Here is a 27,134-nt window from a genome sequence, read left to right as displayed (position 1 = left end):
ACAAGATGGCAGTCTCATACAGTATGCAGCAAAAAACACTCAAAACTCACTGGCGTTTCCCCTCCGACAGCTGCATGCCTTCCAGTATTTACTACACAATGGAATAAGGCTATGAAGACAGAGATCGCGCCAGCCAATCACAGAACTTACAGCTTAACTGCTTAAAAGCTTGAGATGGGAGTGAAAAGTGCGGAGACCTTATATTTACATTTATACAACAGTTAGTTCCAATGACACAATCTGACTGGTTGTGTTCTAACTGTGCTATTGTTTGTGATTATGGCTTGTTCACAATTGCTGTTTCATTACACGGAGCTCTCCAGCTGCCAAGTAACCACTCTCTTCATGCTGTGGCTTACCATTACAAAGTTTCTACTTCAGCTAATAATAAACAAAAACTAAATTCATTAGATAACTTTTTCTGGACAATATTTGATGTGCACATTGTTTGGTCAGATTCTGAAGAACAGCACAGGCGCACATCAAATTCTGCACATCTTGTTGTCTCTAAGTGAGCTTTTTGGTCAGCAGCTTTGACAGAGGAACAACTAAACAAACAAATTAGGCAAACGAGATGGGCTGTGAAATGCTTTACAGACTGGCTGTAACAAAAGGACATTCAGGTTAATCTGGCAAATATTGAAGAATCTGCACTGAACCTGATACTTCGGCAGTTTAATGGCTCCATCATAATGCAGACGGCTACTCCTTTGCGTGGTGGAAGGAATTGCAAATATTAAAGCACATTTGATACGATGTTCAGGGCTTCTTTTCTTTTTTCTTTACTTTACAGAAACAAAAACAGTAGAACACGGCTGGGATGATCTACCGTACTCACCTTCAGCTTGTGCCTGTGACCAAAGCGCTGCTGACATAACACACTCCTTCTCATGTTCTATTGCTTAAATATAAGTTTGTTAAGTTACAAGTACGCTTAAATGGAGATAAGTAGTGGAAAAAAAACAATAGGGAATCTGTACTGTTTATTATTTGGGTTGTGAGCTTGTGAATGTGTTTTGTTGTACAAAGTGTAAATTCAGTGTAAGAAATCGGATTAACAAATATTTACAGTACATTTCAAGGTTAAATCAGTTGACATTTGGAAACAGAGACTGGTGGTGGAACCAGCTTATTGTAGCATTGCACCATGCACTTAACAGGAGCCTCAAGAAAATGTTGTAAAGGAACAAAATACCTGGTGCTCTTCATTTTGGAACTGAGCTGGCCCAAGGCAAATGAAAGAAAACAGGAAAGCAGGAAAAAGACAAGAAACAGATTTACATTGCTTAAGTTAAGTTTCATTGACGTTTGGCTAACTTGAGCAAACACATCTGAGCTGACAACTTTCATTTGGAATAGTTCAAAAATGTATAGCAAATATATAGACATTTTTTATGGGTGTGCATTTTTAGAAGCTCTTAGATAGTTACCAAAAATCCCCCTGATTGAACAGATTTATGAAGGTAGAGTGCGAACTGTGATCTTTCCTGAAATGTACAAGAAAGACTTCTGAAGCTGTCTCTCTACCCAGCTTTACTGATCCTGATTCACTGCTGATAAGCCTAACAAGCCTACTTTTACCAGAATAAGAATGCACTTAACACAGAAATGACACTCAAAGTATTCTAGCTACTTTAAATTACAACTCAAATAGCAATTCATATTTATATGAATGTCCATACAAGGGTTTTGGATATTTGACCTCTAGAAGTCTTCGGGCTAATGTGCAATACATCACAAAAATAAACATTTTTGAATCTTTAAAAAAAATCCTTTTGGCATTTTGAAATTCATAATATACAATATATTATTTTTCCTTCAACTGTGCAAACATAAAGAGATTTGCACAATAAATAAAGGTGATGAATCAGCAGGTACAGAGAAAATTATATATTTATATTTATATATATCATCTATACAAAATAGATACTAAAATAAGGAGCAGTGATCACAAAGGGCCTCTCCCAGGTTTAGTCAGTAGACATAATCATATGCTGTACCAGAGACTGAAACCTGCTATCAAATGCTGTTTAGTTTGTTGTACTTGATATAAATAGCACCTTCACCATGAAACCCCTGTTGTGAAAGCTGGGTATGCTGTACTTTGTGTTGTTGATTGTCATTTCGTTGAGTTTTGTATGAAGGAGGAAACTACAGGAGGAAGAGGAGGAGGAGAAGGAGGAGGAGGAGGAGGAGGAGAAGAAAGTGGGTTCAGCCCATGACAGAATAGAAGAACTGCTGCTGGCATATGGGTGAAGCTGACCTTTGCTTTTACGCCATTTAGACATTTCAAGGCAGATTTGAAAGCTGTGTCGAAGGGAGGACAGACACTAGAACCTGAAAGGCAGAGGTTTGAAAAGATCCTCTTTAAAGAGAGAGTCCTTATGGGCGAGTACCTTTAAGTCAAGGTGACTGGAAGGATTAAAGGGGGGCTGGAATGCATCAATACAGTAGACATCCGTGTTCACATACATTTGTCAAAGGGGGCGGGTCAGATTTCATGGACTTCATGTATTGGCATCACTGCTTGCTGATTGGTTGTCTTCGGCATGCTTGAACATCAGGATGGAATTGTAGATTTTGAGGGCGGGGCCGAGCTTAACACTCATGATCTTCACGATGTCACGCTGCGTCAGCAGGAGGAACGCCTTGCCATCGATTTGCTAGCAAGAGGACAAGCAGCAGGACGGGTTAGTCTACAATGGCCAAGCAAACACCCGAAAGACAACAAGTCCCTCTGCTCTCTTATTATAAGAACCATGTTTCATGCATATTTATTTATTACTTTACTAATTATTTACTGACACTATTGGTCAGGGACACTGCTCATTAAAAACATTATCAACAGAAACAGCCCATTAGGTTAATTTTCATCTGTTGTTTCTGGCCAGATGTTAAGGGGCACCAAAACAGCTTATTTACAAGTACAAATTGACACTATCAGAAAAAAATAATAATGATATGAGAAGGGAGCTGGGTATATCAGCGGCCCGAATAATATTTTTTTTCATGATTGGGAAAATGTAATTGTTCGTATTGGTCTGATCCTGAAATGACCATCAATAGTTACAACCAAAAGCTACCACTGGAAGTCATTCTGTGTGTCTATTAAATATGATAATGTTTACAATAAATATCATTTATATGATTTAGATATGTCATGGCTACGTAAAATCAATTACAATCCAGTTTTTTAACCTGCCCCAAGCCTGTAGAACTACACATATCATTGCTGTCAGAAAAAAAACAAAACAAAAACAGGAGTAACAGCTTTACAGGAGAATGTAAAAACATTTTTAATTTTAGTGCACGTTAATGTTAAGAGATTTTATTCCAAGTATTTTTGGAGAATTTCTGTTGATACATTCATCATGCAATTTTCACACACTGTACAGGACAGCTGCTGTGCTCAAATAATGTAGAAAAATATGGCTATTTGTTTTTTTTTGGACAACAACAATATGGATTAATGTATGATTTCATTATGAAATCCAAAAAAGTTAAATTTGTTATTGGCATTGGTATTGGCAACACTGTGTTAAGCACTGATTACTGCATCAACCTAGAAATTCCATATTGCATCCTTACAATATGAACAAACTCTATTAAAGCAGTTCATTATCACTGGATCCTAGAATATGTAGTTTAGTTGGAGTAGATAAAAAGTCTGCAGTGTAAGGGAATGCAGTCTCTTTAACATGCACAACATCCCCTGCATACTAATAGTTACTGTGGTTACAGTGGTGTTTTTTAATGGCTTTTGATCAAAAAAAAATCCTTCTTTCCCCAGTTCAAACAAATGCTGCCTACTCTATTATGAGAGAGGAAAAAGGCTCTATTCTCTACACTGTCCCCGAGAGATTAATGCTCAGAGTGTGCAGTGGCAAAAGGCTAGCCTGTGTCTGTTCCACTTCATTAAGTTAAGCACACTGCAGAAGAGAGAGTGCCCCACCACCTGACAGAACAGACCATCATGTAGCCATCTGCACAGATCCTATATTTTGCTCTTTCTGCTGAATTCTGTCTACAATATATGCATCAATACCTTCATATATGCTATAAGTCTTCACATATCCAGACAGCCCTTCTAATTAGTGAATTCAGCTACTTTAAGGTGCACTTGATGGTGACACAATTTGGCACTTTCAATTGCGCACACACAACTTGTATAATTTCCATAGAAAAGCATTGACAATAGATTGGGATGCTCTGGAGCAGCCACACATGAAGGTCAGCATGCCCAATGCCAGGCATCAGCTAGATGGATTTAAAGCCCCCCAGCATTGGACCGCGGAGCAGCTGAACTGCATTCTGTGATAGAGCACCATTCGATACCTTTGGGATGAGCTGGAGTGGCATTTGTGATCCAGAACTAATCATACAGCATCAGTATCTGACCTCACCAATGCTCTGTGGCTGAACACAATCAAATTTTCTCAGAAATGTTGTAACCTCCAGTGTAAAGTCTGGAAGAATACATGCAGCACTGCAGCAAACGCCCTGATAATACCCTTTATTTCAGAAGAATCACTGAATGAGCAAACGTTTGGACATACAGTGAGGTCACTATCAGAGTAAAGTGCAGTAAAACTGAACTGAAATTCAGTTTATGTTAACAGGAATATATTGCAGGCTACAGACGTAAATTCAACACACTGATGATTGTAGAGTGCAGGCTACAGACTTTCTCCCTGAGGCCTAAGAGGGAGAATAAAGTTGTCTCATTTTAGCTTACCTCCTCTCTAAACTGCTTAGCTTGTTCCTCGCACCCTGGGAGAGAGTGAATGAAGTCAGCCACCTAGACACACACACACACACACATACAGAAAATGGTTTAGTCAGTGAAGATTGAGTTTAACATCTTTTAAACCACTACATTTGTTTTCAAAAGAGAGATACATTCATTCTAAATAACTGAGCTGAGCTCAATGAGTCAGAAATGAGTCATAACTAAGGTGTCATTCAAATAATGATGAAAGGGAGAAATATTTTTCTTGCAATTCATATTTGAGTGGCATGATGTGTTGAAGGCTAAAGAATCAGAAATGTTTCTAATCACAAGCTGAAGGACTTAAATGACCTACAATATCAGTAGACATCCATCATTCTAGGCTTTGGATAAAACACAAAATGAATCACCCAGCATACAAGGCCATGCTGAGAACTTAACTTTACTCTCAGAGCAACAGAATAGTTAAAAGTGAAAATAAAGACAAGGCTTGAAAAATTGTAGCAGGAATGAAATGGCTCCAGAAAAAAAGGGGAAAAGTGAGGGAAGAAAGACAAAAGAGGTATGGGGGGAGACTTGAAAGCAAGAAAGCATGAAATCCTGTTCTTTCTAAGCATTACTGATTAAGTGAATGTTACCCATGTGATTGAAAACCTGTTGTAGCCCCACAACAGCAGCACTGAATGTGCCCTGCATTTACATATTTATGTAGGATATGTTTACTATTGTTTAGCAGAGTTAGTATGGTTTCGTACGGCCTTTCACTTCATATAAATGCAACGTGTGATTGCAAGCATAAACAAGCATCCTGAAATTGTGCTGGTGAGGGTTCACGCCAGCAAAGATGCACACAAAAAACTTCAGTCCTAATAGCTCCGAGAAGAATCTTTAGCCCACTAAACGTGAGTGACTGAGTTACAAGCCAGGTCCAAGAGGTGCTTCCCATCTAAAACCTTGCCAACAGACTACAGATGAAATGAAGAACTACAGCTTTTAAAATGTTTACAAAATGTAGTACCAAAATCTTTTCTTGATCTTGACAGATCAGATTCGAGTGAAATCTATAAAGTGTTTGACAAGTCGAAAGATGCATAATTTAAGGACTTTGAAGAAAAGTGTGCTCCATTTCATATTTGGCAAATGTGGTTCAAACCCAGTAGTCCAACAGATCAATATGATTCCCAGTTCAACACAGTCCAACCTCAGGCATTAATCCATCCCTTCATATAAACATGAACAAGCTTTGCAAACTATATTAGCTCAGTGGGGCTAAGCAGCCAGTGTGTAAAGCAGGCCCAGCGGCTCATGACCTTACGGCACTAATCGGTTGGGGAATAACACAAATTAAAGCCAATGTTCAAAGATGTTAACAGCAAAGGAGCCTTCCGGCAGAGCTCGTAACGAGACTGTGGGGGCCAGTAGCACACAGCTCAGCCACCAGAACCTCTGAGCAGAGCAGGAAGAGCCAGAGTGCATTGGCACATTGCCTGCTCCTCTCTCTGAAGCTGAGCTGTAGCATTAGGACCTCCACTGCATATAGTCTCCCCTTTACTCTGACTGACACAGAAAAGACCACTTAAAATAACAAGATGGATACACCCTGCACGAAACTTGAAAAAGACTCACCAGAGTCCTCTTCAAAATGGCGAAATTCTGGGTTATGTTAGCAGGAGAAGAGCAATTAAAGCCTACCCATTAATAACTGTGAGGCATATTACAATGTAGCACTAGCAGCTCGGGCTGGGTTAGCTGTGATAATGAAGATGTATGCGCCGCTTGCTAATGAACCTTGATGGCGTTTGGAGCTCATCTGTGAAAATCTCTATTCAGAAGATTTCATTAAGATTCAGCCCAACAGGGAGGGAGAAAGAAAGAAAGTGATCAAGGTTAAATTATTGTATAGAAACTGGCGACTGACGTATAACCACTGGAGGAAGTGATGCAGAATTGCCTTAGAGAGGTTTTAAACTTTTTACAGCTCCTTATATACAGTCTCCACAGAGATGCTTTTCCCCCCACAATCAACACTACTTTCCCAGTACTGATAGAGATTAGAGCAATAGGCTACTTAATAGGCCAGATGCATTAGTTGTTTCATCGACCGCTGCCAAATGGCCTTCAAGTGTTTAGGCAAATTGTGTGACTATAATTAGCCTGATGTGCTAAAAGCTAACAACACCATCAGAGTGGAAGTACACATATTCTCTTATACTAAGGACTATGGGAGACATTTGTTGAGCTGCTAAAACAGGCTTTCTGATTTTCTAGCTGAGAAATCTATGTATGATTAAGAGGATCCATAGAAAATGGAAGAGTTTTAAGGAACTGTACTCCAAGCATTGTCTGAAGGCATCATTAACCAAAGAGTGAGTTTCTATTTTATTATTATTAAAATTTTGGAAGATTAAGAACTTTGACCTAACAAAATGTGCTTCAAAATGAATCGCTCCCTCCTCAGTTCATACAGTTAATATATATGGAAACTGAGCTGCAAAAACAGCTCATTATGAGTTCATTCATTCATTTTGTGACATCATGAAAACTAACAAGTTTACATGTGTCCACCTATTTAGGCTACGGCAGTTTTGCCACACCCGTTCATATTGAAGTTATAAGGAGAGTTTCTTCCTGGACCGCTTTTTAAATGAGGCACAATACAGAGCAGCTAATCAGAAAAGAGCCCATTTACATATATCAATGATAAAAGGCACAGTAACAAAAACAGCCTGTTTAATTCTATGGGATAAAGAGAGGTTGGAAAATGGTCATGTAACAATTATGACTGCATAAACCTACATAAACATGACAAATAAACAAATAAACAGTTCTTTTCAGTATAACTACACATAAAATCATACCGTATGAGGCAGTGTATAAGCTATAGCCTCTTCTTTTTTACTTTACATTATCAGACAGTGTTACAAGTTTAGACAGGCTATTAACATCCAGTGTAATCATTTACTGAACAGGCTCTGTCAGTATTCAAATCATAAAGGAAAAGGTCTTGCACTGCCCATGTGATGTTTTTTACTTTCACCTTGAAAGTAAACATAAGGGAAATCAGCATGGTCTGTCTGAACATCTGAACACGCTCAGTGTAGCACCAGTGTACCTCACTCTACCTCTCTGCTCTTGCCTCTCCTTGGAAAGCAGCTCCAATCCCCTGACTGATCTAGTTTTCCTTCCAAAAACAAAAACACTTCCAAAACTGCTTTGGAGTCTGTGTGGCAACTTCACACAGCCCAAAATGGTCCCAAATGCTGCCTTTCACTGAGTATTACAGTCACCCTACACTGCAGTCCTGCTCAGGAGCTTAGCACCTGCTGTGCTATGTAGAGAGAGAAAATCCCATTTCTTATGGATGTGAACATTTACAGCTTAAACTCTTATACTTCTATTCCCTACTTTCATAACTACATAACCTATAAATCATAGCATTTACAAAGTAATTTGTATTAGTTACTGAATAATGAGTAGGAAGATTAATAACTGAACTATAAGCATGCAGTTTAAGGGGTTAAAACATGAACTAAACATGCTATGATGAGTGAACTCCACAGGCAAGCTCCACAAGGCACAGAATTTAGAAACTGACCACAGCTTTGGTATACAGCAATATGACAGTGCTGAAGAGGGCAGCAAACTAGCCAGCAAACTGGAACCTGAACTGAGAAAAGCTTGAGGGAAAGTAACAGTGTTCTTGAAGTGGCTTATTAGACAAGATAGATTTAACTTTGGGGCCAATCTCAGTTAATCAGGAGATGTTAAAGGTGTGAGTTTTCATGAAGGGATGCAACAATAATCTGTATTGTACTTTATGTGATGAGGCCTGTGATTCAAACAATACCATCAACAGAATGGAGCAAATAAACGTTTATTACACTGTAGGCTTATTTAAACAATCGAGCCTACAGTGAGGGCAGACCTCAGTTTTTCCTTTGAAACATTTGCTTCCTCTTTACCTTGCAACAACATGCACCGCTCATAAGGAATGTTTGGACAAGTGGCTAGTGTATAAGCTCAAGTCAGCATATTAGCTTATGACTAGCAAATTATCTAACGACCAGCATATTAAGCTCATGGCTAGTGTATTAGCTCATGACCAATGAATTAGTTTATGACTCGTGAATTAGCATGTGGCTAGTGCATTACTGCATTACAAGACAGCAATAATATAAAATGTGATACATTCTGAAATATTTAACAAGAATTCACTCTTAAAAGGTGCCAAAGAGATATGTTTGCATAATGCCATAACAGAACCATTTTTGGTTCTCTTTAAAAAGTCATTTTTGTGAATCAGCTGTGAGTGTGAAGAACCTTTTACAAAGTTTAAAGAACCCCCAAACAATGTAAAGGTTCAAGGAAGAACCTTTAAATTGGTATAGATTCTTACCATACAGCCTCTTCTATTACTACAAGCCTATGTTAAAGGCATGCTCCGAACTTGCAAACTGGTCAATAAAAAACAAACAATGCATGGAAATACAACAAATCTTAAATGAACTACAAGGAACAAACGTCTTGATGAACAGCCGAGATCAATGCAATTCCCATTCTCTCAGTATGGACAGACATGGCCCTGTTTAGCATGTGTAAACACACAGCGAGATGTGCTAAGGAGCTGATGCTGGTGAGGACCTGATGTTTGCCCACCTTTTGTTTCAACACATGCTGTATGTTTACCACCTTGGCATGCTCATCGACTCAGCAAAGGGGTCAGAGTTTGAGCTATATCTGGTTACTATGACAAAGAATCCCTATGCAATTCCCTCCACTGGCTGTGGACTTATGTTAGCAAGAGAGCAGGACTGGCAGAGATAAAAGAGATTTACAACATGATTTATGGTCTTCTGCGTCCTCAGCATCCACAGTGTTTACTGTGAAAGCAGAATGTCTGGCGAGTCGAGGCATTTTGCATATTTCGTGATTAAAAAGTTGCGAGTTCGGGAAACACCCGAGCCCTTTCCAGTAACTAATCATCATTTGCTAAATGTGGAGCACCCCACGCAGGCCGTCTGCCTGGGGATGCCACAACAACGCCTATAAGCCAAACATAGAGTTGCTCTAAATGGGAGATCTCTACACAGCAGAGACTTAATCATGCATTACATTATATTTCAAACTTGAATACAGTCCAAGAATATTCTTGGAGTTTGAGTCATAGCACCAAGTTCTGAATCGAAGTCTGACTGGACCTTGACGAAATTCTGTCCAAATCTGACCCAAATGCAACTACCACTAGCTGGTGGCCAAATAAAACTTGACATGTTTTTACATATCACTCCCAATCATTCCTAATATTGCCTGTTAAGTTACCTTGTAGTGAAAAAGACTGCTGTCCTCTGGTCAACAATCTTTTGCAAGGTCAATAAAGTAGCCTAATTAGAAACTGTCCAAAATGAAGTTTAAACCACAAAATTCTAACTAATTTTATCACAAATTTATCCATGATTAAGTGCCTTCAAATAACATTCTGAAAGTTTTCATTCATAAACTTTCCATGTCGGCCATCTGAACCTCCCTACCACTAACATGATTGACTCCAGCTTGTCAGATTAAACACCGCTTTAGGTAATAAAAGTAGGGATGAAGAACAGAGCAGGCATAAAACCCAAAAAAGCTGTCAGAAACTGAAACAAGAAATGTGAACCCGAGTAAATATTTGCGTAATGTCCAAATCTGTTCAAACCCCATGAGTGGACAAATATTTCAAGATATGCTACAAAGACTACATTTTATATATTTCATGTATGTTAAACATGAAGTCAAAACAATTCCGGTTCTCCGAGCTCAGAGCCAGCAGCAGACAGACAACTGTGTTGTTGTTGTTTCTTGTTCAAATGCCTGTGGTCCCAGTGATTCTAGAGTGGGGCTTTAATTATGCAGACATGCAGCTTGTTCTGTAACTTGAAACTACAAGAGATTCAAGAAGTCCTGAATCTGTCTGTGAGATGACAACAGAACAGAAAGGACCACTAATTGGTGCTATAAAGGTTTGGGGCATTTTTAAACACAGATTTGCCAAAAAACCTTCTAATTACCCATCAACAACTTTTTCCGGCTTTCCCTCTCGATTGTCGGGTAAAGAGAAAAATTAATGAGCTTCTTCAACGGGATGAAATGGTTACAAAATGGGTAACTGCAGTGAGTCTGGGTAACAGTATTTACAGTGACACAGTATGACAATATTCTTGCTAATTCCTAAACTGGCATGTTGGCTGGATTGACCTATGAGGCAAGAAGGCCTTCACAACATTATTACAGCAGAAATAATGTCAGTCAGGTGCCAGCATTCAAATACTGAAATACCTATTCAGGAATTTGTTGCGCTGCACCTCAGAAAGTTAAGGAGACAATATACAGACTAACAGCTCAGTGAAATGCTGTTATGTTTTAACAGGGCTGTAAGGTGTGATACTTTTGATTATATTTACAATAGTATATGTTACAGCATACTATATTACTTTGAAATATAAGTGCCTCAAAGTGAGCGTGATGCCAAAGATGTTTTGTTTGGAACAGCCATAATTGCTAACTAGTCTAAGTAGTTAGTGTTAGCTAGAACCAGAAAAAATCCGAAGATATTTCTGTTCTCAAAGCTACCTCAACAAACTAGCATGTTAACACATTGTCCACTGAGAAGAAGAACTTTGTGTAGAAGTCCCCCAAGTCATCCTCATCCACACTGGTTAGCTCTAGTGTTAATGTTAAAGCATTACTTATGTAAACGAGCCAAAAGATTTCTCTTGGGAATTTGTGAATAACAAAAAAAAGCTTTCCAATGTACACTACATTTTGTACAAGGCACTCCAATGCTGCTACATTTTGACTTGCTTTAGCCTGTACCTGTTAATTATGTTTGAATATTATAAGTAAGAACTATGATATGATAAAGGGCTCATATTCTACACTACTTTAGTAGGAAATAAAACGTGTCTGTCTTATGTACAACAAACAGTCATAACTCATTTTTACATGACATTTTTTGAATCTCTCTTTATCCCTCAGAATTCATTGGGCTGTTTTTGTTATTGTGCCTTTAAAAGCCTAAAATATGCAAATGAGCAGACACTGAACTGCTTGTTAAATTCTAAAATCGTGCCTCACATACACGAGCTGCGGACAACATCTGTTGGTTTACAATAACGATATACTGTTACTGTTTAACAGAGGATTAGAAATTAATTGTGCTCAATAAAGACTATACTGATTCATTAAAATATGGTGGGGCTGGCATATTATTTCAGATCAGATCAGGACATCCCTAATGATTAAGGACGTTTATAAGCTCTGGGAAACAGAAAGTAGGATACATAGAAAAAAAATATGATGAGTTAAAGACATGACAAAGTGTAGTGTGGGTTTGCCTACCTCCTCCACTGTCCAGTCAGCCACACGGCTGGCCTGAACCCCAGCCACTCCAGGCAGGAGTTTACAGTGCTGCTCCCAGCACAGCGGCAGGTCGCGACCAGGGTGAGCAGACATGGCCGACAGGAAGACTGACTGATGCAGTGCCTGCTGAAGACTGTCCACGTTTCTCTCTGCACGCACACACACACACAAAGAGAGAGAGAGATAGAGAGTCAGTCAGAGTCAGTGATAGAGGCCCACTAGGGGAAATGTGCATCTGCTTAACATCTGCTGAATAAAGTGCTGGAGCAAAAAATCATTTATGGCAGCAGTGATGGTGATAAAATTAATTAACTATGTTTACATCTAGAATGGGAACTACAGTTGATATTGCTTAAATGAGAGGAACCAAGCTAACTACAATTTAGTCAGGATACTTGGAAAGAAGCTTGAACAAGAGGGCAACTTGGTGATTGGATCAAAACCAAAAATGTCTTCCAGTGTAGGCCATGATCCATAGGCCATAGTCTTTACAGAAAATAAATAAATAAATAAATAAAACAAAGTTTTAAAAAAAAACGTCAGAACTGTCAGATTCGGAAACCCATCTGAGCTCTCTCTGCTGGTGTGTCTGTAAGGAGTAGCCTCGCCTCTAGCTAACTTAAGACAGCTTGGTCAATGCTCAAATATAATTCGATTTTTCCCCCAAGTATCAGCATGTGCTACTTTGATATGCTGAAAAAACCTAAAAGGAAAAGATCAAATATTTTTTGGATCTGGGGAAAATTATTTTTCTGTCTGTCTACAGTGAGTGATTGATACATTTCTTTTTAATAGCTAAAAATGTTACTGTTATAAGCAATTTGCAATGAGTGACAAAGAACACTGCCAACAAAACTGCTATGACCACAGAGTTGGTGTTCATTCTTTCAATCTGAGATTCATAGACTTCTTTGTTGCTATAGAGGACCAAAAACAAAAAAGACCACATCATTCTCAAAAACACAAAAGCTTTAACAATTATCATTTAAAATAGAGTATACGGTCATATGCAAAAGTTTGGGTGCACGTATTGTAGATTTTCTAATTGAAACTAAGTATACAGCCTCCACAGAGAACACAGTTCTGTACATTATAGTGCACAATTACTGTTCTTTTGCTGAATGTAACATATTGGGGAAAAAAAAAACAAAAAAACAAAATGTGGCCTGTGAGAAAGTTATGGCACATTTAATAAACAGAAATTGTGCATTAAAAGACTGGGGATGTTCAAACAAAGGACTGTATTTAAAAAAAAAACAGACAAAGCACAGCTTCATTTATTCATTTCATACAGTGCCCATTTCAATACTGCAAACATGAGAAACACAGGCAATATAAAATTAAGTAACCTACCATAACCTATCAACTTTATTCATTTTATTCCCCCCCTACTACATTAACAGTTACTCATTTCTCATGTAACATGGTCATATTTGACAACATTAATCATATCTTGTCATTTAAAACAGTGGTTTTCAAACTGTGAGTCTCAGTGTGGGGATGAGTGGCTCATAATGATGCTGCATAAATGCATATGTCTGTTATTTGTCAATGACAGCTAAATGAAGCATGTTTTAGATCAGATGTTAACTCTGCACTGCACTGCCGAAGCTTCCAAAGCACTCCTGTGTTGACAATGTGGTCTTTTATACTGTCCATAAGCTGCAAGTGCAATGCACAGTTATCTAGTGCTGCGCAAATGATTGCAGAAGCAACGTGTGGTCGCCATACTGATCTGTACATTTTAATGTATAATTACTGTTTATTTGCTGAATTTAATATCTTGGGGGGAAAAAAAAAACTGTGACCTGTGCAAAAGTTACAAAACATTTAATATTTTATGTTTTATTTTATACAATATATATGTATACAAATATGTAATAAACTTAGAAAATAAACAGAAATTGTGCACTAAAATGTGCAGAAAAGTGCCAAAATGTTTGTTCTCTGTAAAGCATGTGATAGTGTATTTTCACTTCATCAACAAAACAAAGCAGAAATCAACAAAGCATGTAATTTGACCAAGGGTGTTCGAAATTTGCATACAACTGTATTTAATAGTGAAGGCCTATGCATGTTTCATTCTTCTATCCCGATATGCCGTCGCTGACTGAACAGAATATTGAGTAAAAGTCGACTAAGAGTTTAAAGACTTCTTTGACGAGTTTATGTCTTACTCCACAAAAGATCTGGTGGCTCTCAAGACGCTACCTCCTGCCAGGTTTAGGGATGCCTGATTTAAGAGACAAATTTCATGTATTCTTATAATCTTTTTTCAAAATGACTCTAAAACATCTGAGTTTTGATTGCATCACCATGCACCAGCTGGCAGGGAAAATGATATTAAACAATAATGCAATGTTTCACCTCCAACTCCCCCACACCTATTTACGACTGAGCACTTGGAAACACATCATGGTACAAAAGGAAAACACTTCTGATTTCTGATTCACATAGACTGAATGGTTCACTGTGTGCTGTGCGCATCCTGACCAATCACAGACGTTCACTGGATGTTTTTGAACCAACAAACAAAAAAATGTGGGCCAAGCTTACACCACGTTACATTAAGCCTTCAAAGTGTTTTTAATATAATGTAAGGTGTCTTCTGCTCACAGTCTGTTGTAATGTAATCACAATATGATATTTTGTCCATATCATACAGTCCTAGTTCCAATGATACCAGACATAACAGATTTATACTCATGGTCATGACGTGCAATAATCAGTTTGAGCTGAAATGCTCTACATCTTTCCTGTGGGGAACTTTCCAGAAGCTCTGGCCAAAACCTGCTCCTGCCAGACTGTAGACTCAGCAGGTAAGAGCGTGAGATTCAGGTTCAGAGAAAGAGTCCCGTTTAACTCACACTGCATAATAAAGCTGTGTGACAGCCTCAGTAATAAAGATATGAAGGAGGAAAGGGAAAGAACTAGCGATAAGGCATGACTGCTGTTTATCTAAATGGCTACTGTCTAATAATAGCTAACAGTGTATTCGTAGTATGTGTGTCCAGAGCAAAGTAACAGTTAAATTGCTTATAAGCCCATTTATAATAAAATGTATTAATATTCAGTACATATAAATATATACATGCAGATAGAGTTTGAACACCCCTGGTGTGTTTTTCTGAAAATGGGTGTAATACACCTACAGACAACAAACTTAATATAACATAGTGAAAAAAAAATGTAAAATATACAATGAGCTACAATTTTTTGCCACATTTCTTTTTTTCAGATGTTAAACTCAGCAAATAAACAGTAACTGTGCTTAAAAATGTGCAGAAGCATGTTCTGTGTAGAAGACGAAAATCACAAAACATGTAATCTGATACACACACACAGACACACACACACACACACACACACACACACACACACACACACACACACACACACTCACACACACAAAACTCTTAAAACTGTTTGACTGCTCAATTATTTCCAATATAATCCACAGTGCCACAGGTTTACTGTTATTATTTTCACTTACTGAAGACACAAAACAATAAATAGCTGCAGAAATGAGCAAAGGAGAATGATTTCAGAGGAAATAGCTTTTCCTCTGTAGTTCCAGTAATACAGCATCTAAGACTTCAAACCAATACGCCTCATGCTAAACCACTCCCACTTTACTTTTGTCCCACCCTTTTTCATGGAAGCCACCCTGTGGTATTTAATTTATCAAATGGAGGTGCAACAGAAGCAGCTTTCAAGAACACCAAAGTCAGAGGCATGAACATGAACAAAATCAGGTGCCAGCCTACTGTTTAAGCTGCTTCTAAATCACTTGTCTCTGAGGCTCAGAGGACACTGCTCAGGGGAGGGCACACATGCACACATATGCGCATACACCTCACATGGATCAGTGAGAAGATGAGCTTTACTGCTATTATGAGACTCTTTAATCATCTTCTGATCAAGTTCAGAACTCTGAACATGCAGTGCTGTGTGGATAGAGGAAATGTAATTAATGTTAAAATACTGTCTTACGATATGCTTTTCTCCAACACGTTTATGTTTACTGACAGTGTTTATAATGCCTAGTTGCAGTAACTATTTTGAAAATATCTATAAGACAGACAAGAACTTGGCAAATACAGAGCATATTTACAGAAAGTAATTTGAGAGATTTCGGAACTAGATTTGTGATTTATTTTACTATAACCCTGTTTCCAAAAAAGTCGGGATACTTTGCAAAACGCAATTAAAAACAGAACGCAATGATGCACATACATAGCACCATTAGAAGATTCAGAGAATTTGGAGAAATCTTTCTATGCAAGGGACAGGGCTAAAACCAATACTGGCTGGCCGTGATCTGTAGGCCCTCAGACGGCACTGCATTAAAAACAGACATGACTCTGTAGTGGAAATCAATGCATGGGCTCAGGAACTCTTTTGAAAACCATTGTTTGTGAACACAGTTTGGCGCTGCATCCTTAAATGCAAGTCAAAACTCTACCATGCAAAGAAAAAAACATATATAAACAGCATCCAGAAACACCGCTGCCTTCTTCGGGCCAGAGCTCATTTAAGATGAATTGAGGTAAAGCGGAAGAGTGTCCTGTAATCTGACGAATCAAACTTTGAATTTCTTATTGGAAATCATGGACGCCACACCCCCCGGGCTAAAGAGGAGGGGGACCATCTGGCTTGTTATCAGTGCACAATTTAAAAGCCAGCATCCGTGAGGGTATAAGGGTGCATTAGTGTACATGGCATGTGTGACCTGCACATCTGTGAAGGCACCATTAATGCTAAACAATATATACAGGCTGTGGAGCAACATGTGCTGCCATCTAGACAACTGTTTTGGAAACGGGGTTGTATTATTTACTTGTTGATCTAAACTTACAAAACTGTGTGAGTGTAAAAATGCCTTTGTTCATTGTGAGGCTTTGACCAGAAAGTGTCATTTCAACTGCAGTGTTTTTTAAATGTTAGAATTGATCATAATAATACTGAGTAAAGCAAATTCTCAAGCTACTTTTACACATAATTGTGCAGCTGCTGCTGCAAAGATGCATGGTGCATTTTTTTGGTTTATATTCCAAAGTCGTGTACATAGTTACTCCAGTCACGTGTGAATTCACTGTATTTTCAAAAACAATTGGCTCTCTAGGTTGTGCAGCCATCTAAGCTTTGGTCCCATCAGCAGCAGTTTGAAAAGATGTGGTGGTGCTTTATGCATCTTGAAGGACATGTCTTGACTAAACTGGAGAGTAGTTTTAGGTTAAAAAAAAAAAGTAATACAAAAATAATCAAATTGTGGTAAAACTGGAGATTGCACGGAGCACTGAATCTTTTCCTAAAGAATTAGTATCCAATCAAAAGGTGAGGTCAGACATTTTCATCCTTAGTAAAAAATATACGATTGCCAACTTCACCCGCCACTGCAAAGAATACAAATGCAAGACTTTCTTCCTCAATGACAAAGAGGACACACCACCATTTCAGAGCCAAACTGCCATCACACTCTGTCATTCTGTGGCTGAAGGAGTGAGGTGGGAAGCACACACACACACACACACACACACAGCACCTGGAAGAAAAAACGCTTAAACAAAGAGCTTCCAGAGTGCATCTCTTTTTGCCTGGCTGCCTCCCATGTGGGTCCTTGCTTGGCACCTCACATAAACATTGCTGGTGAGAGGTGCTGTATTTGAAGCTGCATGAGCGAAGCTGCTCTTTTATAATGATCTCAGAGCAGCTTCTCAGTTTGTGTTGGTTATGCAGCAGGGAGCGGTCTTAGAAAAACTGTTCCTGGGTCAGCACTACCCTCCCCAGGAGAAGTGCCAAGTGGCTGTCATCTTCACACAGACAAGCCTGAGTGACTTCACCAGGAGAGGGAGGAGGAGAGAGAGGGAGGGGGAGAGGGAGGGGGAGAGGGAGAGAGAGTGAGAGAAAGAGAGGGCACCTACAGGGAAAGCTGTTCTGTACATGACAAAACACACGAGATGACTGTATAAAGAAGGAGGAAATGTGTGATCAAATCATTTCTCAGGTTTGTAATAGCAGACAGGGATGACTATATACTAAACTTGCATAATAATTTATCCAGATATCAAATGATAAAAAAATATAACTGATATATCAATTTATAGTGCAACAAAATTATAAATACAGTATATTGCACTTTTTTGGAAAAAAAAATACTCTAGATTTTACAGTCCTGCATTTAAGACACTACAGATCTATAAGGATTTTTTTGAAACAACAGTCATCACAATGGATCTTTTATAATTGATTGCTATATTTTAATATGCAAGTGCAATGCTTAATTAGATACTCAGATAATTCAGATATCAGCATATTTACATATCTAGCCTTTGGATGATGTTAAAATTAGCATTTCTTTTTCTTTGTGAAGACTGTTTTACTGCTTAATTAGGAAAACACTACGCACTGTTATTATAAAATGTTTTTCAGGCAATTTTGCAGTACAAAATCCAGCACAAACCAACTATTATAAACATGTTTAGAAATTGTTCAGTAATGTCCTTCAGCAAAGCTTATGTTTTTTTGATTTTCAATGTGGATAAAGTCTGATTTTGTGAAGAAACATTTTAAGAATTGATCTCAGAACTGCATTACTTAGTGAGGTTTCAGAAATCAGGCACCATTTATAGGCATGATGCTGATAGTACAAAGGAAATAGACCAATCTTGGCATTCTAGCTAGATTGCATCGTAATGTATGACATGATGTGGTTGTGCCAAATGTGGCAGAGATCATAGTTGCTTGGTGTGAATGAACACAAGCTGACGAAACATCCTAAAATGAAAATATTTCTTTTGAGTTTTAACATTTTATTACTGCAGTTTTAGCGAACACAGATATAATTTATCCAAAAATCTGAAAGGACCAAAATAGGCATTTTTGCCTGTAGCATCTTGCCTTGAAAATATAATCAGGGTCACTACAGCTTTTCCAACTCTATTAGCTTTTTTTCTTAAACTATTTAATCTATCAAATGTTGTTCGGTGAATTTGACTTATTGAAACACTCTCTTTGTCTCTCACTGTGGAAACATCATTCAAGTTCTCTCTCTGTGTGACAAGTAATTTCTTCTTTTATGGTGCATTGAAATAATAAAAGCCAGAATGCATTTACGTTTTCTGCACTCAGTGCATCCTCTAGTATATTACAATCTATTGAAATGAATGCACACATCATATGAACATTATACAACATTATATATCTTTTTTTTTTAAGTAAGTGACAGGTTGGCTTTTTACCCCACAGTTGTTGAAAAACTAAGTGACTGTCAACTAATCACTGCAGCCCTTATTTGTACATGTTACATATAATAAAATATACATTAAGTACATATGAAAAGCAGGAAGATCAAGATGAACTTCTGAACAAATAATGGCTGCTCTAAAACGTGTAAAGTAAATCAAAGATGGTACTGCTTTCACATAAACAGAACTACACCCCATTACAGAACAGGGAGCTGCAATGGCCTGAAGCAGGAAAACAAGCACTTTCCCACCCTCTACTACGTCTGTCAGTCACATAGTTCCTGTTTCTCATAGCCTTCAGCGGTTTTAAACACTGCTGTCGCAGGACAGCCACTGGCTGTGCTCTCATGCCCAAGCTAACACCAAAACCACACTTTCAGCATGCATTAGTAAGCACGTAGTAGTGAGGAATGCCATCAGTATGCTGAATAATAATTTGCTATTAAACCTGGAACAGCTCTTAAATTTAAATGTGTCACTGTTATGAGCTTAATTTTGACATGTTTGATTTCTGAAGGAGTGAGAGTTATCTGAAATAGCTGTTATGGTTTATGTAATGTGTTATTAATTTCTTCATTTCAGTTCATTAGTTCATTCAGCGCCAGCTGTCATCACATGCCACAAACTTAAAAGGAGTGACAAAGCAGTCCTTTGTTATATGCACAAAAATCTGGAAGATGCTGACAATAAATAGCCATCAAGCTCCATCCATCACTGAATTAAAAAATAAATAAAAAGTTATTACTTCACTTAAGCATTTAGCTAGCTCTTATTTATTTCATTACTTTAACCAGCACTTCACTTTTTATATTATTTTAACTTCCTAAAACTTTTTTACACAATGGTAGTATTTATTTTATTTTGCCATTGCTTATTATTTATCATTAAGTGCTGTCAAGTTCCAACTCCTGGCAGCGATTTGTACACTGCTTCTCCAGAATGCCCTGTCTTCTTTTTGGGTCTTCGAGCTCCTTAATGGCTTGTTCATGATTCCTCTGATTATGTCCATCCATTTTCTTGCTGGTTGTCCTCCTCCTCTTTTACCATCACCTGTTCTAAACACTTTTGTTTTTTCCAAAGAATTGGTTCTTCTCATAATATTTCCAAATCAAGAGAGCTTCAGTTTGTTTTTCAGAGCTTCCAGTGAGGGGTGAGGTTTGAGTTCCTCAAGAATCCATGTGTTTTCTGTTTTGTCCAGGGTACCGTTTTAAGTCTTTAAAGACATCAGTATTACTACTGTCCTGTTTTTCCACTGTCAAGCTTCCATCCAGCAATCAAAAGCCACAGCCTGGAGAATTTTGATCTTTGTTTGTAATTATATTTAAAGAACCTTTCAAGCTTCTTCATCCTTGCTTTGCTGAGTGCCAATCTGTGTTGTATTTCTTGACTGCTGGATATGTAGTTGTTAATAATCAATCCAAACAAGCAAAAGCTGTCAACCACTTTTACATCTACACCATCAGTGGTAAAGTTAGTGGCTTTTCCTGTTGTCATTAACTTTGTTTTTTTCCTTATTCAGCTGAAGTTCCATTTTTTCACTCCGTCCTTCTAAATTTCTGCTATGAGTGTTGTGTCATCAACGTATCAAAGGTTTCTTTCACTAATCTTAAATTCTTGATCACCTTCCTCCAGTCCTGCATCTCTCAGTTTATATTTATATATGTCCTTCATCGATGTGGAATCAGTTTGTTTGTCTTGTTTTCTGTCATGACTGTGGCTTGTTGATCATTGTAGAGATTCCTCATTAGAACAATGAGATGCTCTGCTATGCCCATTTCCCTGAGGACATTCCATAATTATGTGGTCAACACAGTCAAAAAGGTTTGCTATATTGTTACATTTTGTATTATATTTCCTTTTTACCTTTTGACTACCTTTTATTTCTCTTTCTTCATTTCCCTGTTTTTCTCCTCACCATAAAGTACTTTTTTTAAATATATAAAAGCTGCTATATAAAAAAGGTATATTTTTATTACTACGATTCTTATATGCACGTCTTTGATTGAATCTTAAATGCACTGCAAGTATTGTCTCGTTACTAGGTTGTCACTGCAATGGTTTAGTTTATGACTCCACTACAGTAAGCCAGAGGCATTCTGATTTGATGTATCAACACCCACACATACCAACTTAGAACGAGCTCTGTCCACTGCTGTCCAAACAGAACATTTCACCCCACATGCTCTAGGGGGGCTGCAACACGAAACCTCCATCACTGCCTACCACATTCAGTCCATTGCATTTCCTTTCTAACACACCACTAACAACAGGTATGTGTGTGTGTGTCCATCCATGTCTGCCTGTTAGTATCCTTAATGACTAGCGATCATCAGGGAGACCCTCGTCCAGACCCACTCATCCAAAGTCCCCCTGAGGAACAGAATGTGATCCTCATTTTAAACATCTAAACCCTGAATGCTCAGTATTTGCTCAAACAAGCCAGAGCGTTAGAAAAGCTGAGAGAAAAAGAACACGTTTGGTATGGTGCTTGTGATTTAAATGTCCTAGGTGATGGCATTTAGGAAAAAAGCTGCACAGATCTACCTGTCCTCAGAGAGGGACAGAGAAAGAGAAGGCAAAGAGATGAGAGAGGGACAGACAGACAGACAGTCAGAGAGTCAGACAGACAGATGAGTTTAGCATATTGGAAAAAACTAAAAACAAAACACAACCAGGGGACAATATGGCTGTACATCATGTTTAATGAAAGAATGACTAGCCAAAGAAGGTATTAGATGCTAACTACAGTTCATACTGGTGCCTTTGCCTTCGGCTCGTGCCTGCGACCAAATCACAGCCCTGATGTTATTCGCGATAACATACGACCTCGAGCGTTCTATTGCTTTTATACAACAGTTAAATAAATAAAGTCAGAAATAAATAAACCGGGCAGTGAACGTGGCATTCCTTCCACCAAATTATAGTTCCTTAACAAGCAGCTTGTTGCTACGTCAGAATAACAAACTCCGCTCACTCGCTGCACAGCCAGCAATTCGTTCTCCAGCTCCTTGTTTTGTTCCAGCCAGTCTGTAAAGCATTTTACAGCCCATTTTGTTTGGTGAATGGTATTCAGTTCATTTCTGGCTAATTTCTGGTTGTTTAGGTGTTTTTCTGTCACAGCTGCCGACTGAAAAGCTTGCTCGGTGGTAATGACAGTTTCGGAATTTAGTGTAGGCCCATCTTCAGAGTCTGACCAAATCGGCTGTAGGTCAAAAAGTACACCGATCAGGCATAACATTATGACCACCTCCTTGTTTTTACACTCACTGTCTGTTTGGTGCACTTTGTAGTTCTACAATTACAGACTGTAGTCCATCTGTTTCTATGCATACTTTGTTAGCCCCCTTTTACCCCGTTCTTCAGTGGTCAGGACCACCACAGACCCTCACAGAGCAGGTACTATTTGGGTGGTGGATCATTCTCAGCACTGCAGTAACACTGACGTGATGGTGGTGTGTTAGTGTTTGTTGCGCTGGTACGAGTGGATCAGACACAGCAGTGCTGCTGGAGTTTTAAACACATCAGTGTCACTGCTGGACTGAGAATAGTCCACCAACCAAAAATATCCAGCCATTAGCATCCTGTGAGCAGCATCCTGTGACCACTGATGAAGGACTAGAGGATGACCAACACAAACTGTGCAGCAGCAGATAAGCTATCATCTCTGACTTTACATTTACAAGGTGGACTGACAAGGCAGGAGTGTCTAAAAGAGTGGACAGTGAGTGGCACTGCATTATTGATGTGTCTGATCCACTCGTACCAGCGCAACACACACCAACACGTCAATATTACTGCAGTGCTGAGAATGATCCACCACCCAAATAGTACCTGCTCTGTGAGGGTCCATGTATATGCATATATATCTATCTCTCTCTCTCTCTCTCTATATATATATATATATATATATATACATATACACACACACACAGTCTATATGCACATACATAATGAGTGTGAAGGAGAGTGTCAGATTATCATAATCGTGTGCATTTTACAATTTTACAAGCATTTATCTGGCTCTGAACGGACGTGAGAATGCGCATTCTATGAAGCATGTTAATTGAATCAGGCTGGCTCAGCAGAGGAAGAGGACGATCCAGCGTGTTTACTCAGCCTGCCTTCCACACCACTGCTCTCCAGTCTCCACATGGAGAACCACGGCAGGAAGGCAAACAAATATATGACATAATAGGCTTCGTAAAACAGATACATTAAAGGGGAAAACAAAGGGAAAAAATTCTCATCAATGGCAGAAAAAAATGCTTAACCATGGGCGCGTTCACTGGGTGATTTTACACAAACAATGATGAAATGAATAAGAGCTCTCTAAATATCAAGGCAAATTAAGACAATAAAATTAAGACAACTTGACGTTCATATAGACGGACAAAATTCAGTTTCGCATCATGAAATTGTCTAGCAAAACCATATTTATTGTCTTTTGTAACCCCTGCAACCATAATGTGTCTGTTTTGAAAACATATGTATCATTTGAAAGGGCAAAATGAAGAATGTGTGCAATTCTGAATGATTCAAATTCTAAATCTACAGAGTCTCACTACACAGAAACGGTATGTAAGACGGGCTATTCTGAAAGACAACAGCTACACTTATAAGCCAATTAATTATTGCCCTAGTCAACACAAACATATGTGCTAAATGAAATATATGCAGAAACCGTAAGAAAAGCTATATTAGTCTAATACTAAAATATAAATCCATATGGTATACCACTTTCTTTTCTTTCTCAAAGCAGTTGTAAAGCACATTATTACTTTAATTAAATTCCTATTACTTTAATTAAATTCAGTTACATTTAAATTCAGCTTTATCTACCTGAATGTAGCTACTTTAAGATGCCTCCATTGCTGACACATGTTCAACTGCACAAACATAACTTGTATAGTCTCCATAGAAAAGCACTGCAAATGGAATGGGACACTCTGGAGCAGCTGCACTTGAGCCTAAAATCATGATGACCAATGCCAAGCATCAGCTAGTGGGGTATAAACCTTCCCAGTATTGGCCTGTGGAGCAGTGGAACTGCATTCTCTGGAGTGATGGAGCTCTGTCTAATTAATACCTTTGGGATGAGTTTGTGTCTTGTGGCTGAATACAATCAAATCATTACAGCAATGTTCCAACACCTAGTGCAAAGCCTTCCAGAAAAGTAGAGGCCATTATTGTGGAAACTCCCTGTTAATCCCCTTGTTTACAGAAGATATTTGGACATATAATCTATAATGCTCTCTCTGTATATGGTAACTGCTTTTTAGTGGTCCGGCCCCAAAACCTGCAGTGGCTGCCCAAGACGACAGTGACTGGGTGATCAGCGGCAGGGTCAGCCGGAATCACACCATTTCCAGCAGCTTTGTCGGCAGCTCTTCATTAGTGAGAAAGGAGGTTAGCTCTAACAACGCCAGGGGCAGGAGAGTGTAAGCGAGAGTGGCATTTGGTAGGCTGTGAGACTGACTGGGTTACTGACACTACGGTCCCACAGCCACAGTCTGATGAGCTAACAGCAAGAAAAAGCGTGACTCATCAGGGAGCACAGTCTCCGCTGGGAGACCAAGCGACTGTATGAGTATGTGTGTGTGCGCGCGTGTGTACAGTTGCCTGTCGGTCTGACTGTCTGCACACAACACTCTCACAGTGTGTGAGCACACAGACCCGGTCCATGTGTGCATGTGTGTGTATCTGTGTATCATGGGACTAGAAACACCCCCAGAGAGTGTGCACTAACTGAGACCTCCTGTGTAAGAGGAGTATGTGTGTGTCTGAAAGGCAAATACAGATTATCTAACCCTCAGATGTCAAGAGTTATTACTACTAGTAGTTATTATATGCAATTACATAAATAATATATTTTTAAATAATCTGCAAATTCATTTATTATAATGTCACAAAAAATGATAGAAGCTCTTTCTTCCTGCAAAAACAAGACTATTTGCACAACAATAACTTAATCAAACTCATAGCATAACCTAACACAGGGATGTTCCAGGAGGATTCTCAGCTCAGGCCACCATAAAGTTTTCTCAGAGACTCCAACTGAAAAATTAGCCTAACTGGCTAAACTGGCACATTTACAGAAATGTTTATTAATGTGCATCTTCCCTGTAAATCTAAATCGAATAAATTAAACGTCACCCCTTCAGCCAACAGAGAACAAACTAATTTTCATACCAACTATGCCTTATTTCACTCTTATTTTAGCATAATGAACTGAAAATTTAGAATCTGTATTTTCAATAGAATCTATCTGCTTGTTTCAATGAACTACAAGTGAGAAGTAATTTAACAAAACAGGCATTTCAGGGTGTAGACATGACTGCTTAGGAGGTAGGGGGCTGAGATCAAGTAACTATGCATTTACGCATGTACCTCTGAGTATCAGCAGGCCACCATACAACACACATAAAACAAAGTCTGAATTTGGGATGAGATGCAGTTCTTTGTCTTCACATATTCAGCTTTATGGTGTGGTGCATGTGTAGTCTGTGGGAAAGGGCTTGACAGGAGTGGTCAACACACCACCATTCCTGTCACTGAGGCCGTTGCCATGGAAACGGTCATATCGTATCATCGTTACTTGAGCACCTTTTTGTAATTTGTTGTGTCGCATGCTCAATGTAGGCCTATTTGGCAAAGACAACAGAATCGGACAAAGTGTCAAGACACATTAAAGTTATACAGCAGGCATCAAAGTCACTGCACAAGAGTGGGACATAAATAGAAGACCTATATAAAAACAGTGGACACAGCTCAGGGCATGACTGGTACAAATCTTTGGCGAATGATACCAATTTTAAGGAGCTAAAATTTTTTTAAAACTGATAAAATCACTGATGAGAGTTCAGACTGTACTTCTGTAACAGAAGTAAGCAGGTGTCAGCTTAGCTAGACACAACATATTTGCTCTGCTGTGTTTATGTGAATATGATTCCAACCTAGCAATAAAAGGGCACAGTAGAAACAGGGGTGTTGCTAGGCCAGATCTTACACCCCCCTAAATAAATGTACATTATTTATTTAAATAAGCAATAGTTTTTCCTCATTCATTCATTATCCAACCACACCATCATGGCAAAAACATATTCCAAGACAGCAGGGAGCTGGTGATCAATTCTATTCCATTCCAGTTCAGTGATAAACATAGTAGCACCATCTTTAGTACAGCAGAAGGCCATTCAATGCTGGGTGACAGTTTTTGGTAAGGCTGACCTCGCTACAGGGTCATGTCAGAGTATTTGCCTACTGCTTGAGTGCCTCTAAACAAAGCTCTTACACTTCAGACTGTAGACTGAAACGAGTCACTGCTATTCAAGGCAACACTGATCAATAAAACAAAAAGGTCCAGGCTAATGGAACCATAATGATGACAGAGGTAAGGCGTCTGTGATGGAAACCGCTTCATTAAGCAGCTCTGGAGAAAAACAAATTATTCAAACCGAACAAATCAGATGCTACAAACTCAGACTGCACTGGATGAATAATGGAGAAGCAGCATTACACCTGGGCTTCAGTGGCTGGGCTGCTTTCTGAAACAGGCAAACTTGAGCAAATTTTTTTGCACTGATGAACCTGAGCTGCCAAATGACATAATGACTCATCTAGGGAGATGAAGACGACGATGGCAGTATTACACCCCAACCTCTGTCCCTGCACAGGTGCATCTGAGGTAAAAGAGAGAGTGATATGTTTGCTTATTCGCTCTGTGTCCCACTCTCCCCCATCCTGTCTTGTCTCACTCTTCAATC

The 27,134-nt window shown here is 38.8% G+C and overlaps 1 protein-coding gene across 1 annotated transcript in view; it reads right to left on the bottom strand.

The window, feature by feature from the left end:
• Window positions 1–968: 968 nt before the first annotated feature.
• The window catches only part of LOC118821269 (lethal(3)malignant brain tumor-like protein 4), a 110,194-nt gene continuing 84,028 nt past the window's right edge, over window positions 969–27,134 (bottom strand). Inside the window, 3 exon segments of the mRNA XM_036589814.1 lie at window positions 969–2,663; window positions 4,736–4,798; window positions 12,104–12,273. Coding sequence (XP_036445707.1) covers window positions 2,508–2,663; window positions 4,736–4,798; window positions 12,104–12,273 — 389 coding nt within the window. The 3' untranslated portion in view covers window positions 969–2,507.

The sequence above is a fragment of the Colossoma macropomum genome, unplaced genomic scaffold, assembly GCF_904425465.1.
Source record: "Colossoma macropomum unplaced genomic scaffold, Colossoma_macropomum, whole genome shotgun sequence".
NCBI lineage: Eukaryota > Metazoa > Chordata > Actinopteri > Characiformes > Serrasalmidae > Colossoma > Colossoma macropomum.
The sequence above is the reverse complement of the archived record's forward strand: the minus strand, read 5'-3'. Positions and strand labels throughout refer to the sequence as shown.